We start from the raw sequence: 19,849 nt of genomic DNA, 5'->3' as shown, positions 1-19,849 counted from the left end.
TTTTGAATCTCTCTGTCCATACAAACAAAACTAAGATAATGACGCGTTAATGTCAATAACGCCAATTTTGGGCATCAGGAGTACATATTGGTCAACTTATTCCCATTGTATTCACACACTTTTTGAGATCTTTTGATAATAATAGTGAATTAGCCCTAGTTAAGCTTTTTCCACCCCAAAGATAATAATATAAATACGTGGTTCAGATAGGAAAACAAGACCTAACTTTGAATAAAAAGTACTCTCTCCCGCATAAAATAATTTTGATACAAAGGGGGAAAAAGAAGAAAGATTGGGAAGAGAAAGCAATTATTCTCAGACCACTTTTGTGTAATCAATCACACACGCTAAGACAAAAAAAGTAGTACAAATTCTCGAGCCTCTCATCAATCCAACGGTCAAGATCTCACTTACCTCGTAATCAATCAACGGGTGAGATCTTTTTAATGGGTTCAGCTCTCTCTCTCCCTCGAGGCACGGACCTCGATGTCTTGCTTTCGGCCACTCATGAAAGCAAACGAGAAGCAGAGGCTACCCTTTCATCCGTCTACGTGGCCCATGGGACCCATTCTAACCACGACCACCTGACAATGTGGGTCCCATAGTAAGGCGGGAACCTTTTTTTTTTTTGGCAGTAAGTAACGGATTCGGTCATGCTTTTTGTGATGAGAGAGAGAGAGAGGAGAGAGGGTCACAGTCTAGCAGATACTGTGTCTTGAAAAGAGACTTATAGATAGAGAGAGAGAGAGCGTTGTGTCATGTGTGTGTTTGGTTAACTCGGATTAGTTGAACTGAAACTGTTTCGGGGATAGTTTTGTTTTGTTTTTTTTTTTGGGTTCTGAACTGAGTTTTGGAGGGTTTATTTTCAGACATACTATACCAAAGTTTGATACTTTTGTGTCTCCCCCTTATCAAGAAAAATTATGGGTGTTTATTTTTATTTTTACAATTAAGCTTTCTTAGAAGGCAAAAAGAGAGAATTTTTAGATAAAGAATCTGTGAGTGAGCCAATGATATATTCTCTAATTCATCTTCTTTGTGAAGATTTTGAGTTTTGATTCCATTTTTTGTCTTGTTGGTTTCTCATTGGTTTTCTCGAGAATATATGTGGTTTTGGTTTCGGAAGAAGAGAGGATAGGAGAGCTTCACTTCACTGTAGAATTAAAAAAGTACTTAAAAAACTTTTTCCGGGTTTTTATGTAAAAGCTTTGAACAGCTTCTTTAACCTTTCTGGGTTTTCTCAGATTTGTTGTCTAATCTTGAAAAAAAGCTTTTATTCCTCAGCAATGGAGCAGAGAAGAAGAAGAAGAAGAAGAAGAAACGGATATAGCAACACTATCACTCTGCTCCTACTCTTCTTCTTTTTAGTCTTCAATTCAAGAACGACCACAAGCACAAATTGTCGCCGAAGAACTGTGAAACACTTATCCACAACTTCAAGTTCATCTACACTACTCGAATCAAGAATCACTTCCAAGGTCATTGTTGTTAGCATCGTCTCTGGGATTTTAACCGGTTTGCTTTCAGCCTTGTTCTTAGCTTTCTTGGTCCGTTGCATTGTCAAATACATGAGACAGACGCCTATTCTCAAAGGTCCTGTGGTTTTTTCCCCTAAAATCACACCTAAGTCTCTTCACGCTGCTCTTGGTAATGGTATTCAGTTGCTTGGTTCTGACCCTAATGGTAAATACTACAAGATGGTGCTTGATAATGGTCTAGTGGTTGCTGTCAAGAGACTAGGCTCTCTTGAAGGAGTTGGTTTACCAGAAACTAGTAGTAGCAAGTCGGTTAAGAGACGGTTGCAGAAGGAACTTGAGCTTCTTGCTGGGCTAAGACACAGGAACCTGATGAGTTTAAGAGCTTATGTTCGCGATTCTGATGAGTTCTCTCTCGTTTATGATTACATGCCGAATGGTAGTCTTGAGGATGTGATGAATAAGGTTAGAGCTAAGGAGGTAGAGCTTGGATGGGAGATTAGGCTTAGAGTTGCTGTTGGGATTGTGAAAGGGCTTCAGTATCTTCATTTCAGTTGTGAGACACAGATTCTTCATTATAACTTGAAACCTACAAATGTGATGTTGGATTCTGAGTTTGAGCCTCGGCTTGCTGATTGCGGATTGGCCAAGATCATGCCTAGTTCACACACATCAGTATCTTGCTACTCTGCTCCTGAGTCTTCTCAAAGTAACAGGTGCTTCAAATACCAATACCACGGCCTTTTGAGTTTACTGCTAATTCTTCTCTTTTACTAACACGGTAATGCAAATCCTTGTGTGACAGATACACAGACAAAAGCGACATATTCAGCTTCGGGATGATACTGGGAGTTCTTTTAACTGGAAGAGACCCGACCCATCCTTTCTGTGAAGAGGCTGCAAATGGAGGCACCTTAGGACAGTGGCTAAAACATTTGCAGCAATCCGGGGAAGCAAGAGAAGCATTAGATAAGAGTATTCTTGGAGAGGAAGTGGAAGAAGATGAGATGTTAATGGCTTTAAGAATCACGATTGTCTGCCTTTCTGACTTTCCGGCAGACAGGCCTTCAAGTGATGAGCTTGTTCACATGCTTACACAACTGCACAGCTTTTAGGCTAATGTTCTTGTACCATATATATCTGTGAGACCAATCTAAACATCTGCAGTTACATCTATATATTTCTTTTTCTGTATCCTTAAAAGAGTTACTGGTTAAATTTTGATCACGCAAATGGTCCAACAATTGGTCTTACAACAAATGAATAGCCAGTAGTAGTTCCCGTGCCTACAAGCAGTTCTTGACGAACGTACATACTACACTCGGAAGAAATACAAAGAACAACGCACACCAAACAATGAGCTTGTCAAGTCAGTTTTCTACTTGCATTGTCCTAACAGGTGAACCGTTTCCAAGTCTGGGTTGAATCATTAACTCTGAGAGGTCACCGCTCTCGAAGAAGGATTTGTGAAGGGCCTGAACACATCCTTCAGCTTCAGCATCGTTTACTATAAAGGAAATGTTTACCTACAAGATTTCAAAACAAACAAGACAATTGTTAGGTGAGGACGTAAAAAGAGTTCGGTAATAAGCTGTGTTACCTTGGATGCTCCTTGTGATATCATTTGGACATTGACACCTTTGGTATATAGAACATGAAACGCCTGCCCAAAGTTAAAAAACAATTTCGTAAGAAGCGCAAAAGAAATATATCTTTCTTCGTTAGAATCATGAAGTAATCTTATTAGGAGGCAAGATCTAACCCTCTCTAAAATCAGGGAGGAATGTTGAACATTCCCAATCAGAGAGATGATTGCCCTTCCTTTTAGAAGATTCACAACTGCAATTTTCTCCAGTTCTTCAACTACATGATCAAGCTCCTGTTACAAGGACAAGGAGAAAAAGGCCTTAAAAGCATGCATATATGAATTGAAAATCAAAGTGTTAGGGATTCTACTAGAACTTGCCTGTTGAATAAGTTCCCTGCTCCATAGTTTTGAAGGGTCCAGTGTCAGAGATATACTGACTTCACTAGTGGCAACAACATCGACTGAAATGCCAAGTTCCTCAAATATCGAAAATACCTGGATAAAAGAGTAAGGAGCCACAAAGGCTATGTTGATTATCAACAGAAACTAAATAATTGAGCAGAACACCGTTCTGACATTGCGCTAATAAATGAAATCTTAAGAATGAACTTCTGAAATATTAAGATGTACAAAATTTTACCTTCGCAAGGAAGCCAACCTGACCAAGCATTCGCGTGCTTGCTATATCCAACATGGTCACATTTCGTTTCAGAACAATGCTCGTTAAAATTGTCTGTCACATAAAGAAGTATAAATTTTGGTTTTCTATAAAGGTTTTCACATGAGCTGCCTAAAAAGAACACAAATTAGGAGACTCTATACCTTAGTCATGTCTCTTGTTTTAGTGATGATTGTTCCAGGAGCTTTAGGGTTATAAGAATTCTTAACCCTTACAGGAATCTCACCCTCTCTTGCTGGTCTCATTGACTGTGGGTGCAAGACCTGCAGCAACAATTTTATTTCTTCACATGAGCATTGCCATTGTACATAATATTCATGTGATAGTTCTAATAACTGGAATCAATATTATTGCATGCAAGTAGAGTAGGACCTGTGCACCAAAATAAGCTAACTCGGCTGCTTCGTCGAATGTCAGATATGGTACTGGTGTAGCTCGTTTATAAATAGTAGGGTCACATGTTAGAACACCATCAACATCTTTCCAGACCTAATCAATGGAAAAACAAAAATCCAAATTGAAAGATATGTCCACAACATTTAAAAAGAAAACGCAAAATTTTGAGGCTGTAAAAGAACCTGAATCTCTTTCAAACCCAATGCTTTACCAATTGTGGTTGCCGTCAAATCACTTCCACCCCTACCCAAGGTAGTAACCGCACCAGTTTTCCAACCCTATTATTATACGAAAAAAATGAGGCAAGCCACGGAAACATGAATGAAAAAACTGATTATCAGTAGATTGTAAGCTGTTAGAAATACCTTCCCAAGGAAACCCGTTACAATAGGAACAGCAGGATCATGCGTCCAATCTTCAAATAATCTCTTGGCAACGGCTGGATAAGTTGCTTCCAGTATATCCCCGTTTGTGAAATCATCCGTTGTAATAAACCCAATTTCAAAAGCATCGTACTGCAACGTAATCACCCATAAATCTACTTAGCTTTGTTAGCAAACCGGGCATCAGTGAACATCTCAACAAGATGTCAACTAGAGTCGCCAAAGTTCATGTGCAAGAAAGCTCAAACCAAGGCAAGTGTAGCAAACAAAAGATAAACTAGACCAATATGTTTTCTTTGACAACCAAAACCAGACTAATACAAAATTTTCCTGACCAGTTCAAAGAGTATACACTTTCAACTATACTATATTCTAAATCGAAAGTAAACCCAAACTGAAATATGATTGAATACTTCTAGCTTAATCTACAAAGATATCAATTTAACTAATTAGTCAACCATATGAGATATTTTAGAGAATTCACTAGTACTAGAATATGATGATGGACATACTTGGCGTGCCTTGACACCGAGTTTATTAAGATAAGCAGCGAAAATCCTCGTAGAGAAGCACTCTCCAAAAGAGACTAGGTAGTCTCTGGTTCGAAGTGTCAACTCCTTCATCATGGCTATGCCTTTCAGGAGTTGCTCCAGTTCTTCCAAATATGCTGCAAAATGTATCTAATATTAAAAACAGTAATGCATATAGATTCTTGGATATTACCAAATTCATCATCAATCAAACATCTATGAGCCTACTCAAAATAAGCAAAAAAATGAAGCTACAAGTGTTGGAAGGTCTATGCTTACACAAGATATCAGAGGGATCGATCTTGAGCTCTTTCACTGTTCTGTAACAACAAAAAACAAAAAACACATATTCTTGATCAAAACCAAAACCAACACAGCAAGCAAGGAAAGGAGACTTAAGGTTACCAAACTAATCATATTTTTCAAACAAAACCAAAACCTGAGATGCAATTCCTTAATAACGCTCAACTCCTCGATCTCAGATGCATTAGAAACACCACAACACACAGCCTTCTCTCCCGCCTTTACTAGCAACAAAACAAAACGAGAAATTCAAAACAAAAAGTTCAAACCTTTAAATAGAAAACAGAGAAAAGGGAGAGAGCATTTCAGCATTACAAGCAAGAGATTGTTGGTAGTTTTCCCCATAGCAGAGAGAACAATGACGGGACTTTCTTCCGGAAAAGTCAAAATCAAATCCGCAACTTCCCTCATTCTCTCAGCTGTCGCCACCGACGATCCACCAAACTTCATCACGCACGTGAACCCCTTCTCCTCTACCTCAGTTATCGCATCTGTCTTCTTCTCATCCAACACAGCTCGTACACTGTTGTTTCTGCAGCCTGAACCTGACACCCTTCTAATGGAGAAGCCATCCCCAATGGTTAATAAAGACAATTTCTTTGATCCCTTCAGCGCAGAGAAATCGACACGACTCGGAGAAATCGGTAGCGTCGGCGAGTTTCGAAGGCTGGTAAGCGGCGATCTTGTGAAAGGTGCATTGCTATGACAACACCGAACCCTAGTAGCCGCCATTGGAAGAACAAGAAGAAGAAGGCCGAGCGAAATGAATAGGTTTTTAAAACAACAAGAGGAGAGATATCTTACGGCTCAACCCTCAGGTCATTGACGAGAGAGACGCCAAAGATGGAAACTTGAAAACGTTGTCGTTTCTCACAAATCAACCATTAATGTAAAAAAAAAGGTCGAGTTTTTATTTTTGCTTCTCTTTCGCTTGTTCTCGTAAAGCTGTAAACTTTTTTTGTGTTGAATTGTTCCATCAACGATGACGATACTCACTGTACAGTCTTCGTATATCCCATCTCGAGTTCCGGTTATAAAGAACTCAAATTTCGATCAGATTCCGTCGTGGGTATCTCTGAAATCGAGCACTTCTTCTTCTTCTTCTTCTTCTTCTTCCTCTGTTAAAATCGAGCATAAGCAAGGACAAGTGGAGAATCTTCATTTGGTTTCGTTGTCGAAGAATGGGAAGCTCAACGAAGCGTTTGAGTTTTTCCAAGAATTGGATAAGGCTGGCGTCTCCGTTAGCCCATATACATACCAATGTCTCTTTGAAGCATGCAGAAATTTAAGGTCTTTATCTCATGGGAGACTCTTACACGATCGCATGCGGATGGCTGTCGAGAATCCTTCTGTGTTTCTTCAGAACTGTGTGTTACAAATGTACTGTGAGTGCGGGAGCTTGGAAGATGCAGATAAGCTGTTCGATGAAATGCCTGAGTTAAACGCAGCCTCGAGAGTTACGATGATATCTGCTTACGTTGAACAAGGTTTTTTGGATAAAGCTGTTGGTTTGTTCTCAGGAATGCTAGCTTCAGGTGAAAAGCCTCCTTCTTCTATGTATACTACACTCTTGAAATCGTTGGTGAATCCTAGGAGTTTAAACGTTGGTAGACAGATTCATGCTCATGTTATGCGTACTGGGTTATGTAGCAACGCCTCTATAGAGATTGGGATCTTGAACATGTACGTGAAATGTGGTTGGTTAGTGGGTGCTAAGCGAGTGTTCGATCAGATGGCGGTGAAGAAACCAGTGGCTTGGACGGGATTGATGGTAGGTTATACTCAAGCTGGAAGAGCAAGAGATGCTTTGAAACTATTTGTTGATTTGGTAACCGAAGGTGTTGAATGGGACAGTTTTGTGTTTTCAGTTGTTCTTAAAGCATGTGCTTCTCTTGAAGAGCTTAATCTTGGCCAGCAAATTCATGCCTGTGTTGCTAAACTTGGACTGGAATCTGAAGTTTCGGTTGGAACTCCACTTGTCGATTTTTACATCAAATGTTCCAGCTTCGAGTCTGCTTGCCGCGCATTCCAAGAAATCAGTGAGCCAAATGATGTTACCTGGAGTGCAATCATTTCTGGATACTGCCAAATGAGTCAGTTTGAGGAGGCTGTTAAAACCTTCAAGTCTTTGAGAAGTAAAAATGCGGCGGTTCTAAATTCGTTCACATATACTAGCATATTCCAAGCATGCTCAGTACTCGCAGATTGCAACATTGGTGGCCAAGTCCATGCAGATGCTATAAAAAGAAGTCTGATTGGATCTCAGTATGGAGAAAGCGCTCTTATCACGATGTATTCAAAATGTGGATGCTTAGATGATGCACATGAAGTCTTTGAGTCAATGGATAACCCCGACATTGTTGCTTGGACGTCTTTTCTATCAGGTCATGCTTACTATGGAAATGCCTCTGAAGCTCTGAGATTGTTTGAGAAAATGGTGAGTTGTGGTATGAAGCCAAACTCAGTTACATTTATTGCGGTTTTAACCGCCTGCAGCCATGCAGGCCTTGTTGAACAGGGAAAGCATTACTTAGACACGATGCTTCGGAAATATAATGTGGCTCCGACTATCGACCATTATGATTGTATGATCGACATTTATGCCCGCGCAGGCCTATTAGACGAAGCTCTCAAATTTATGAAGAATATGCCTTTTGAACCTGATGCAATGAGCTGGAAATGCTTTCTAAGTGGCTGTTGGACTCACAAGAATCTTGAACTGGGCAAGATTGCTGGTGAGGAACTGCGCCAACTTGATCCAGAAGATACAGCTGGATATGTGTTACCGTTTAATCTGTTTACCTGGGCTGGAAAGTGGGAAGAAGCTGCTGACATGATGAAACTAATGAATGAGAGGATGTTAAAGAAGGAACTGAGCTGCAGCTGGATCCAAGAAAAGGGTAAGATTCATCGATTTATAGTGGGTGATAAACACCATCCACAAACTCGGGAGATCTATGAGAAGCTTAAGGAGTTTGACGGTTTCATGGAAGGTGATGTGTTTCAGTGTACTATGACAGAGAGAAGAGAACAGCTTCTTGATCATAGTGAGAGACTTGCCATTGCATTTGGGCTGATATCGGTGAATGGTAATGCCCGTGCACCGATTAAGGTGTTCAAGAATCTTCGGGCATGCCCAGATTGTCATCAGTTTGCAAAGCATGTATCTTTGGTTACAGGACATGAAATCGTTATTCGAGATTCCAGAAGGTTTCACCATTTCAAGGAGGGAAAGTGTTCCTGTAATGATTACTGGTGACTGGTGGAATTTAGTGTCTGTATCAGTAGATACGTTACATTGGATACTAATCCAACAAGAATGAGTGGTAAGAGCGTGAAAACGTGGATATATTATATGTCAAAAGTAGTGCGTGTAATACAATTCTTATGTTTGCAAAACTGGATTAACATTTTCCTGACTGCAAAGTACTCAAACCACACAGAAGATAGCATGTATGATATACAGTACTGTTAAAGCTGAGGTAACATGACTGCTCTGGGATCCCGAGGTCCGCAAGGTCACTACTTACTGGCTGGACCTGGAGGCCTCCCACAGTCTACGTTCTATCCGCAGCTTTCTTAGCTCTGTTAGTCCTTGCTCAACTGAAAATTAGAACCAACAAATTTAGTATTTGTCGTATGGGTACTCCTCTCCTGGCTAAAAGGAACTTGGTAAGTTAGGTTGTACCTTCAATGGCGTCATGTGAAGATGGGGAGTGTGCGCTCCTGCCGATCCAGAATCTAAGACGTTCTCTCGCAATGTCCACTTCTATGCCAAGGGATTCTGCTCTTCTCCAGAAGTACGTGAGCCAAGCCTGCCAAAAGTTCCAAAGGATTCATGTTAAGAATGGAGAAAGGCCATGATTAAGCTGACGAAAATATTTCCAATAGATACATAGAAGAACATAATTCAATACAAAAGGGGCGAGATCAAATGAAGGAATATCCCATGAGAGAAAAGCAGAGAAAAGGCTTGTAGTTATGTACCTCCTTGAAGAGAACATCCTCAGACTCTTCTGGACTCAATTCTGCAAAGGGCCACAGGCGAAGTTCAGAATTATCCTCAAGAATAAGAACTGTTTGTACTCTTTGATTAAGCAGTATATGAAATGTTAACATAGAAAGCTGAAACTAAAGTTATGTTTTTCATGGTCATATAGTATCAAGAGTTTTTCATTGTAATTTTGTGGATTATGCTTTACACCATATATTGAATTTCATAACACCGAGATGTTGACCTAGAAATGCAGCGATATAAGCTAAATAAACTTACCCAGTGCCTCCGTAATCTTAGGACCACCTGGTGATTTTAACTCTGAAATAAGACGAGCAGAAAATACCTCAGTTGCAAAGAAGCATAGCCATTAAAAATGCGACACAAAAAAAGAAATAAAGTAGAACATATGCACTATTATCTTATTATCTTAACAATCTTGATTGTGTAATTAGAAGCCTGGGTAAAGTCGCCTTTTATAGCTAATGCAAGAAGCAACATAAATTATTGGCGTCAAGAAGAAGCTCACCGATATCAGACAATCTAGCAGTATTGGCCAACCTTAGCTGGGCTAATGTATTAGTAATGGCAACTTCAACCTTCAAAAGAACAGACATAGTCCATGAGAAAAATGAAAGAGGGGCTAATGCATGAACCAAAGCAAGAGATAATGAGAATAAACCTTTAAAGAAGTTAGTTCCTTTAAACCCATTTCCACAGAGAGCATACTTTCAATATTTCCCTCTCCTGTTAGATCATTTAAATCTTGAACGAGCTGGCTCCTCTTCTCGTTCTCCTCAGAATCTGGTCCGATATTTTCATAGCCAACAGATAAATACACGAAATGATAAATGACAATCAAAATTATAGAATGCTATCACAACAAATATCTTAGAAACATGACTGAGTGATTGCTTGCCTTTTTCCCAACTTTCTTCTTTAGCCTTCTGCCCAGCTGACAGCACAATTTCAAAAGGAAGAGGTGCTAGAGATGACCAGTATTCGTACTTTGATGTAGCAATATCCGAACAAATGCCTGAAATGCAAATATGCACAGATGTCAAGAAGCAAAGATTCATGATGGCATAAAAGTTCTAGTTATGCCATTAAGCAAGAACGTTTGTTACCCCTTACCATATCTGGCAGCTAAACCCCAATACCGAGCAAGCCAGCATCGCTTAAGAACAACTTCCTCCTGAAATTGTATAAAGGTGTCTTACATAAACACTATCATAAGCTTATATGTAGACTGTGCAAAAACATGAACACAAACCATCTCTTTTTGGGTCAATATCATTCTATGTGTCATCGTCCTTAGAGCGTTGACTTCAGATTCTGCTCCTTGAAGTTGTGCTACTATAGCAGCGGTCTCAAGTTTTGCATTCTGAATCAAAGTGAAACAGAAAATATAAAATTTCTTCACTTTGTCTTATTAACACCTCATAGTACATTTGACACATGGGCACAAAATAGAGCCTACCTCTGCTTGAGACCGAAGAGCAGTAGTCTCTTTATTAGTCCCTTCTCTATTCTGCCTTGCCTCTTTAAGGGCCGCCTGTCATAGAGTGAGAATTGGTGAATTTAAAAAGCCAGAACAACATCTTCATATTTTGAAACAAAATCACCACGTAATACTAAAACTTGAGGTAGCCTCAGACTTTTGAAATACCTCTCTTTGACGCAAGGCAGCTTCTTTTCTGCAGCATGAAACAAAACACATTCATGTAAGCATTTCAAATTTTCAACCCAGTAGGAAAAAAACGAAAACCTAGCAACAAATTATATTGATATTGACTACCGGCTCAGAAGTTTAGCTTCCAAGGATACACCTTCCCCCAAAGAAGTCACCTAAAGTTTGACTCAAGGGTGAGTACAGTATTTTTAAAAACAAAAAGTTATGCATACAGGCAAGTTTATCATTGGTCCCAATTACCTGTTTTTCAAGCTCTCTCACCCTAGCTTCTGCTTCATGGCATCTCTCATCCTCAAGCCTAAGCTGTTCATAAACTCAAACATATAATCAAATTACTCTGGAATAGATTGAAACCTAAAAGAGAAGACTTTATACCTTCTCAAGAATACTCTCATTCTCCTCTTGCATCATATCGAGCTGTGATGTAATGCAACTGTCAGTTTCCATCTAGAATACATCTATAAAAATATCAGTACAAAAAAAAGGAATCAGCATATACTTCATCACGAAGAGCAGATGCTTCATGCTGATCTTTCGAATCTTTTCCATTAAGATGACCAATATCAGCTAAAACCCTGCAATTGACGAACAGTTCCAAGTCATGAATACAAAACAAACTAAACGAGTCGTAATATCAAGATACATTTTGAGAACTCAATTCTCACCTCTTTTCACTCTGCTGATTCTTAGGAGTTACAACTGGTATAGTTTGATTCCTTTGAGACATTTTACTCGGCGGGACAGGCGGTTGCGATGCGCGAACAGATACGGCTGGAGAGTTCCTAGATAACTGTGTAATTCACAATCACCACAACAGTTTCCCCCATTAGCACATCCCATAAATAGTTTTCCCTTACTACTACTACATTCCCAAGTTTAACAATCAAATCAAAATCCCACATTGTTCCAAAATTAGAAACTATGAACTAATCTCCTTAAATCTCTACGATTGAAAAGCAAACAGATTTGGTAAATTGGATGGATTTAGTTTCTACTAAAGCCAAAAAAAAAAGGATTCAACTTTACCGCAGGGGAGGAAGATCTAGCGATCTTGGGAGGAGGAACAACAGGAGAAGCAGCAGGTTTAGGTTTAGCAATTGTGGAAGAAGCATTCCTAGTGAAGGAAAGAGGAGGAGGAGCACCATATCGGAAACCTAAATCATCACCACCGACTTCATCATCATCATCATCGTCGTCGTCATCATTGTTGGTCTGTGAAGCCATGACCTTAGCAAGCCTCTGAGCAGCAGCTTTAGCAGCGACGTTTTGAGCTCGTTTGACGTTTGACATAGTAGTGACGGAAGAAGATCGAGCATGGTGATGACGCGCCGGAGAAGAAGGAGCTACGGCGGCATTGGTGGTACCTCCTGACTCACCGCTCCATTGACGGAAGTAACTAGGGCTTTCGGTTCGTGCTCGTTCCATTGTAATGAGAGAGAGAGAGAGAGAGAGAGAGAGAGAGATAGATGCAAGACCTAGATCTTCTTCTTCTTGGTGATGGTGTGATTATGGAGTCAGACAAAAGACATCTTTGTTTTTTTTTTTTTTGTTACAAGAAGAAGAGAGTTGAGTAAGTCTACTTTAGTTACTTTACCAAGAAGGGTAAGAACCAAAACAATTTAGTATGTATAGAATGATTACAAATTTGCAAAAATACAACACCTTCATACATTTGTTGTAACTCTCAATCAACGATCTAATATGAATCTGCCAATGATTTATGTGTATATCATTCTTCGCCGACAATTTATCCCATCTACAACAATTTGGTCACCCAAGTTCGAAATAGTATAGTTGGGATCTTTATAAACCTCCAATAAATATGATTTTGGAGAACATTGATCACAATGTGATTTTGAAGAACTAAACTAGTGGTTTTATATATAACTTTATGGATTGTTATGAGTGTCATCAGTTTGTTAGACATATCACGGTTCGTTATGGTAACGGCCCGATAATTTGATGGCGCAGATCTAATCCAATTTGACATTGAGTTGGTTTGATGAGAGGCCCAATCAGGCCCATTTTCTCAGATTGAAATTAAACAGTAGATTAGAACACAAAGCAGCAACATATATCAAGTTATCAACTATGTCAAAAAAGACTGTCACCTCGCAGTTAGTAAGAGTAATAATACTTACTATAGCATGAAAAAACAATGTATATAAATATTTAATACATTTTCATGCGTTAACGTTCCTCGCAACCCCAGAAGATACAACAGTAAAAAAAACATCAATCGGGGTATGCATATTCCTACCGAATTAGATAACTCTTTCGTTCTTGCTCATTGGACAGATAAATCGCACCAAGAAAAAGCCTTAAGGGAAAATAAATAATCGAAACCACCCGCCAAAAAAAAAAGAAAACAAGAAAAGGGGAAAAAACAATTGAAGAAGGTGGGATGTTGAGTTAAAGAAAAAAAAAAGAAAAAAAAAGAAGAAGAAATGTGGTGGGTAGTTATTTTTATTGAGAAATATATATGGTGTTATATAAAAAAATAATAATAAATAAAATAGATATATAGTATATAGTTAAGAAATAGTCCTACCATAATGGAGGACCATGAGATGATCAGAGGTAGATGAGTTTGGAAGCAAAGTAATGTTTTGTGATGAAAGAGATGAATTGTCTCTGATTCCTCTCCATATTGCATCTCTCACGTGTTGTAGTGTCAACACTGGCTCCAGTTCTTGCCCTCTGCATCTTATCTCTACCTGCTTTTCATTATCATCATTCCATTTCACAAAATAAAAACCATTATTAGTCCCACATGTAGATACTAGTACATTATTAACATGTTAATCACACTCAAAAAGAGTAAAAACAGTAAAAACAGACCAAGGCCATATAATGTGATAATAATGGAATAAAATTGGGGTTTAATGAGATCATTGCATCGTAGGGGTGACGGAGTGGGAAAATAAACCACGTGTCATGGTGGCTACGCAATGCCGTAATTATGTCATCTCTACTTTACTTCTAAGAGATTCCTGATTTTCTAAACACTATGCTTTTTAAAGAACGAGCAACACCAACAACAATGACACCACCACTTATTTCACATATTATAAGCTAAAGAAAAAAACTACACAACACATATTCACATAATAATTTATACAAACTACTTGATCATCTATTTGAAATGGTACCCACGATGTCTTAATCTTAATCATTTCGTGGCCCACCATTTTTTCCTACCCGTAATCTATTTTCCAATATGGGCTATTATGTTCTGTCGTAATTTCTGAGTATTCAACTTATAGTAAAAAAAAGAAAAAAATTAGATTATAATACTGTATGTCGTAATTTCTGAGTATTCTCCTACTATTATTTATCTTATACCTCTCACTCTGTATAGTTTAACTCCTACGGTCTTACTATATTTGCTTGTCTTAAAACGAAAAATCTACTTTACAACAAGAAAAGGTAGTTGCAGAAAAATTGAACAATAAATGTAAAGATATGGTGAGAAAACTAAAGTTGATTTCTAAACGGAGTAAACTCAATGGAGACACTACCCCATGAAAACTTCACCATCATCTCATGCACGTCTTCTCTTTACGTTTTGCTGACTAAGGTTTGCGACCCAAAAAGCATTTTAGCTCACATTCTTTCTTTCTTTTAGTGGGACTATATATATATATATATATATAAATATAAAAAAACATATATATTATAATGTAGTTGCTGCTGTTAGATACGGTGTATTAATTATCTAAAGACATACCAAATGAAATATTCTCTACGGTTGTTATACATTATTCTTATACTTTAGTTAGCATTATACAAAATTAGCGTATAAAAGTGGTGTTCTATCTCACATATCAACATCTTAATATTTTGTATTTAATTATCAACGGACCCACAGAAAATATATAATGAATTGATGTAAAATTGAATATAAAATAGGGACCATAGCAGTCGTAGTCGGATATGCATAGATATTAAAATGGTTTGCATGCATCGCATCACTAACTTAAAAGGGTATCATGTACATTGCTCCCTTATCTGGCCTTTAGTGCCATTTTGTTCCTTTTTAAAAATGCAATTTTCTTTCAGCAAATTGCAATGATTCTGTTGTTGAAGGCGACTTCATGCATTGCTTTTTCCCGACGTAAGATACATTATTTATTCATTACATATATAGAACATAGATGTCATATATGTTTATATATAATAGCTTCTTGTGTTAAAAAAATTTACTAGCTAGCCCCCAAACACATTAAAAATAGATAGTCTATGTGCTTATATATATAATATGTATACTGTTGTGAAATAGATGAATGTTTATAAGATACTTTGCAACATATGGTACCTAGATTTTTAATAGATAGTCGAAGTGTGATCTAATTAAACTCATAACATATTTTTTGGTTCTTTATAATTATTTTTTTGCGTAAGTAACTTTATTATATCGACATATTATATATATGGTTGAAGGACAATGTACTCTAGTAAAATGATTTATAACGAAACAACTTCAATTGGACCAATCAAGTTTAAGGAATGGAGGTCTCAAATACTGTTTATATTGGTGGGGCCAAGACCCTTTCTGATTTGCCAAACCATGAGGTGCGGCACCTCTGCTAGCCTAGCTAGCAAGTTTCACCAATGTTTTATTAAGAGCTGATATTTGAGATTACAAAGCTTTAACAAAAAAAAAAAAAAAGTTGTGTGGTTAAGTTTGATTTGACCTGTATAAATGTTGGTTAGGTGATCTACTGATAAAAACTTTTAAACACATTACAACATGCGTGACGAATTGGCAAATTTTGTAAAAAATTAATTCGAGAAAAACATATTATGCATTAGATGAAGATGACGTCCATGGACCGAAGATATATATGCCATGAAACAAAATCTACACACGGAGAAAATGGTTGGATTCATGATCCAACTTTTACTTTTACGATCGAGGATCAGAGAGTTTTCAATACGAATTGTTAAGAAAATATAGTGGAGAAGTTTATTAAAAAAAAGTCTTGCTGATAAAGACATGATATGATGTGTGATTCCAAACAAAAGGAAAACATCTAAGTTTTGGATAGATAGATGTGGATGGATGATGGAAAAATTTAAGAAAGTGCAGCACTTAAAAGAGGATATGAGTATGGTTGATGGGGAAAGGCTTTTCAAGCACCGAATTCATTAAGGGTTTGTGAAGGAAAGGGTCCTACACGAGACACTAACAAACAATTAGCCATACCAAGGCGAGAGAAAGAAATTGCTGGTGTTGATGATGAGCCACTTCTAACATAAGCATGACGGTTTCGCTAAACCTAAGTTTATTATATGCTTCTCACTTATAGTACTGTCCAATATTGAAGAAAGAAAAATATTGTAGATGTGAAAGCATCTATATCTATATAGGAATCCCCTGCTAAATATATAACAGTTCAAGAATATTAAAAGCCATATAATATTTTTCTTATTGGGATTTATTCTCTAGGTGTAAGAAGCTAGAACTACAATCTACAAATTCTTCATGCATTGAAAACGTAATCAGAAAAAAAAAAAAAAAAAAAAAAAAAAAAAAAAAAANAAAAAAAAGGTGCTACGATTCATTAAGAAAAAAAACAAGAGATTGTTTTTGGAATACTAATAATTTTTTAGTTTAACAAAAAAAGGTACTCATTTTTAAATAAACTAGATAAATATATAGAACTATAGATAAATATATAGAACTATATATATTACATGAAAAATATATATAAGAAGTAATTATTCATAACAAAAATATAGCAACGTGTTTTAAAGGTTCATTACCAGCAAGTGCTGAAATCATTTTGAGAGTATTTAGTTACGATTAAAAAAAAAGTGATTATCATTTGCGAATTTCTTTATTTATTTTATGGAACGAAGCACGAGTTAGTTGAAAGAAAAACGAACGAGTTGACAAAACAATTCATGGGGGCGCAAAAAGAAATTTGAAATTTTATGGAATACTTTTAGCTTTTAAAACCTTTTGTTTCTACTTTTCTTACGTCTAAAAAGTCAAAGGAAACTTAAAAAGAGGGAGAAAGACAAAAATGGAAGAACAATGCCTCCACGAAGTCAGATTATGGCTGCCTAATCATTACATTCATATTTATTATTCACTCTTGATATACCTATGCCCTACCCAAATCTATTTTACACACACACATTCACATCATTATATGTAATTATGGAGTATATTTCACACACATTTACAATATATATTGTGAGAATGAACATAATTGCAACTTTAATTAATGATCATCTAATAAAGAACACCCCATGATACCTTGTGAACGTAACCCTGTTTTGTTAATTAACGGGTTCTTAAATTTTTTTTATTTCAAAATTACCATTAAAAACCAACCTTCAAGAAATTTCAGATACTAATAGTCTTTAAAGCTATATATTTATTGATATGCTGATTAGGCTATCATTTTGTAGTTCTCTCTATCCGCACTAATATGCTATTTAATTATCAAATTACAGTTTCCATATGTCCTGTATAAGCTTTTTTTTTTTAACGACTAAGCTTAGCTAATTTTTCTTATATGAACTATTAAATGAATATATAATATTGTATCAAACATATATTAATATGTAGATTTTGTATAGATAAGGAGATATGAGGGCTGTTGTCCAAAAAAAAAAAGGAGATATGAGGCAAGAAATAAACAGCTTAAATCAATGAAACCCTATCGTTTATCAAGATATGGATATATCACATATGTTATGTGTATAGAGGGAGAGAGAGTACAAAGATACGGATACCCACAAAGAACTTTTATATTGATCTCAATCTTATCTGTCATACTTCATGGCATGGCTTAATGCAACAAGACAACAAAACTTTGTCATTTTTGACTAAATTTTAAACATTTAGTTGACCTAAATACTATAGTTAAATTTATCTGCGTCTCAAATTAATTAAGTTTAATAGACCTCTAAGCTTCTAAGGAAAACATGCTTACAAGTTACAACAAAACATAAGTTTATACTCCAAACAATCGAATATCATCTCAATTAAATTTGTGTCTTTAATTAATCTTTAATTTCTTGTGTGTAAATGAGTATATATATTGGTACGTATTTCTAAGAAATGTCTATGCGTAATTTTATATATGTGTATTATTATATAAATGCATGGAAGCAAGGAAACGCAAGTTCTTCAAAAAAATGTAAGCACACTTATACGGTATACATAATAAGGTTAGATTTTTAAAATGCGTATCTAAAAGTCTCATGCAATTTTCGTACGACGTCTAAAAGATTCATGTGGCTTGCATGGTTTTGTAATTATCAAAAGAATACCATTGATGACGTTCCATCACGTTATAATTACTGAAATAATGCGTATCTAAAAGTCTCGTTTTTGTTTTCGTAATTTTTCTTTGTGTGAAAAAACCTAATAATTAATTCAGGGATCATAAAGTCTTATAGCTTATTATGGGCAAGCGAGCGCATAAATGCACAGATATCAAATGATTAAAATTTGCACGAGAAGCATCGTACGTAATTCTAGGGATTGAATTCTATTTCTTTCATCAAAAAACAAATGGAAAAGACACTTTTTGTTTCATGAATTCGACCCGTAAGATTTTAAATAAGTCAGCATGCATATGATATGAAGTTACTTTATTGTATCCATCATTTGAGATAATAGCTAGCTCTCTAGAAGAAGCGTGCGATGTAGCTATAGTAACAGTTGTATGTGTATATATATATATTACTATATATAGATATATATGTCATGTTCATGATGTACGTATGTTACATGCATATATACAATTCATTTCAATGAACTAAGGTCTTTTATTGATGCGGTATGACGTCATAATCAGTATCTCTCCAAACTTGTTGAATATGGTTTGGTTATGCGAGTCTTAGTTGTTCTTGATTTTCGGTGAGGTAGCTAAAATTAAAAGAAATTATTATTTGGTTATACAATCTCCTAAATCAGATTATATATATATATATATATATCTTTCTTCAACTTACTTTTGCAATTTAAAACGCAAACACACATAATTGCTAGAAATCGGATATAAATCAATGTGGGTGTATATATAAATTGGTAGGTGAATTGCCATATATCTATATAATATGCATAAAAGAAATAAACTAAAAGGTGCACTCATCACTAATGAAAATTTGATCATACTAGCTAGACACTTATTAATGTCTCGACCGTTAATTACCCCTAAACTACAAAAAGGAGCAAGTAAGACAAAGTGGAAGAAAGGTTGAAAATCAATTTATGGATAATAGGCATATAAAACAAAGAAAGAACAAAACGGCTTATACCTAGCAACGACATCTACTTGTGACCTAATTAACATGGAGACACTTTTGTGGCAATTTAGTTCCCATGTTGCTGTCATGTTCCTCAGTACACCAACCCCCATGAATATACCCTCTCCACGTTTGCTTCTTTTCTATTACTAATATGTTTCTGTTTTATCGTACTATTTTTCATCATTTTTAATGCTTAAAAGGTATTTATGTAATTTTGACAAAAAAAAAAGAAGGTATTTATGTAGCGTTTAAAAATTTTCTTTTTAAAGCTAAGGAGATTGTAGTTACGGCAAGCAACGTGTACATGGAATCTAGAACAATAAATTAAAAGAGATGGGATGAGACTAAAAAAAAAACCTGGGATTCGTGCTCCAATCGCAACTTATTCACCAAATATTTCATCAACAGTCGAACAGTCATCTTCCCGTCCCTACCAAATCCGGAAACATCAAAATTAATTAGCAATAAGCTTTTGTTATAATTAACGTCGTTTTATGTCTTAGTTCTTAATATTAATTAGCTAGCTGGTTGAAT

General features: G+C 36.4%; 5 protein-coding genes across 5 annotated transcripts in view; 2 read left to right on the top strand and 3 right to left on the bottom strand.

The window, feature by feature from the left end:
- Window positions 463-2,702, top strand: LOC104705576 (inactive leucine-rich repeat receptor-like protein kinase CORYNE). The gene is made up of 2 exons (XM_010421598.2): window positions 463-2,191; window positions 2,281-2,702. The coding sequence occupies exons 1-2, from the start codon at window positions 1,287-1,289 to the stop codon at window positions 2,588-2,590; spliced, it is 1,215 nt and encodes a 404-aa protein (XP_010419900.1). The 5' UTR covers window positions 463-1,286; the 3' UTR covers window positions 2,591-2,702.
- On the bottom strand, window positions 2,682-6,182 carry LOC104705577 (aspartokinase 1, chloroplastic-like). Its single transcript, XM_010421601.1, has 13 exons — window positions 5,670-6,182; window positions 5,491-5,573; window positions 5,331-5,371; window positions 5,034-5,188; window positions 4,504-4,653; window positions 4,321-4,416; window positions 4,115-4,231; window positions 3,886-4,005; window positions 3,704-3,796; window positions 3,442-3,558; window positions 3,238-3,354; window positions 3,076-3,138; window positions 2,682-3,001 (listed from the first exon to the last, which is right to left on the bottom strand). Exons 1-13 carry the CDS (start codon window positions 6,084-6,086, stop codon window positions 2,846-2,848), a joined length of 1,725 nt encoding a protein of 574 aa, XP_010419903.1. The 5' UTR covers window positions 6,087-6,182; the 3' UTR covers window positions 2,682-2,845.
- LOC104705574 (pentatricopeptide repeat-containing protein At5g13270, chloroplastic) lies at window positions 6,280-8,764 on the top strand. The gene has a single exon (XM_010421596.2). It carries the CDS (start codon window positions 6,337-6,339, stop codon window positions 8,611-8,613), a length of 2,277 nt encoding a protein of 758 aa, XP_010419898.1. The 5' UTR covers window positions 6,280-6,336; the 3' UTR covers window positions 8,614-8,764.
- On the bottom strand, window positions 8,684-12,731 carry LOC104705575 (coiled-coil domain-containing protein SCD2-like). Its single transcript, XM_010421597.2, has 17 exons — window positions 12,068-12,731; window positions 11,707-11,831; window positions 11,541-11,616; window positions 11,417-11,458; window positions 11,282-11,344; window positions 11,147-11,196; window positions 11,018-11,045; window positions 10,829-10,903; window positions 10,622-10,732; window positions 10,483-10,543; window positions 10,268-10,384; window positions 10,031-10,152; window positions 9,878-9,947; window positions 9,628-9,669; window positions 9,342-9,382; window positions 9,043-9,169; window positions 8,684-8,957 (listed from the first exon to the last, which is right to left on the bottom strand). The coding sequence occupies exons 1-17, from the start codon at window positions 12,464-12,466 to the stop codon at window positions 8,881-8,883; spliced, it is 1,626 nt and encodes a 541-aa protein (XP_010419899.1). The 5' UTR covers window positions 12,467-12,731; the 3' UTR covers window positions 8,684-8,880.
- LOC104705572 overlaps window positions 13,187-19,849 on the bottom strand; it is an 8,841-nt gene continuing 2,178 nt past the window's right edge. Inside the window, exon 4 of the mRNA XM_010421595.2 lies at window positions 13,187-13,758. Coding sequence (XP_010419897.1) covers window positions 13,576-13,758 — 183 coding nt within the window. The 3' untranslated portion in view covers window positions 13,187-13,575. The remainder of the gene's footprint in view (window positions 13,759-19,849) is intronic.

This window comes from Camelina sativa, chromosome 8, assembly GCF_000633955.1.
Source record: "Camelina sativa cultivar DH55 chromosome 8, Cs, whole genome shotgun sequence".
NCBI lineage: Eukaryota > Viridiplantae > Streptophyta > Magnoliopsida > Brassicales > Brassicaceae > Camelina > Camelina sativa.
The sequence above is the reverse complement of the archived record's forward strand: the minus strand, read 5'-3'. Positions and strand labels throughout refer to the sequence as shown.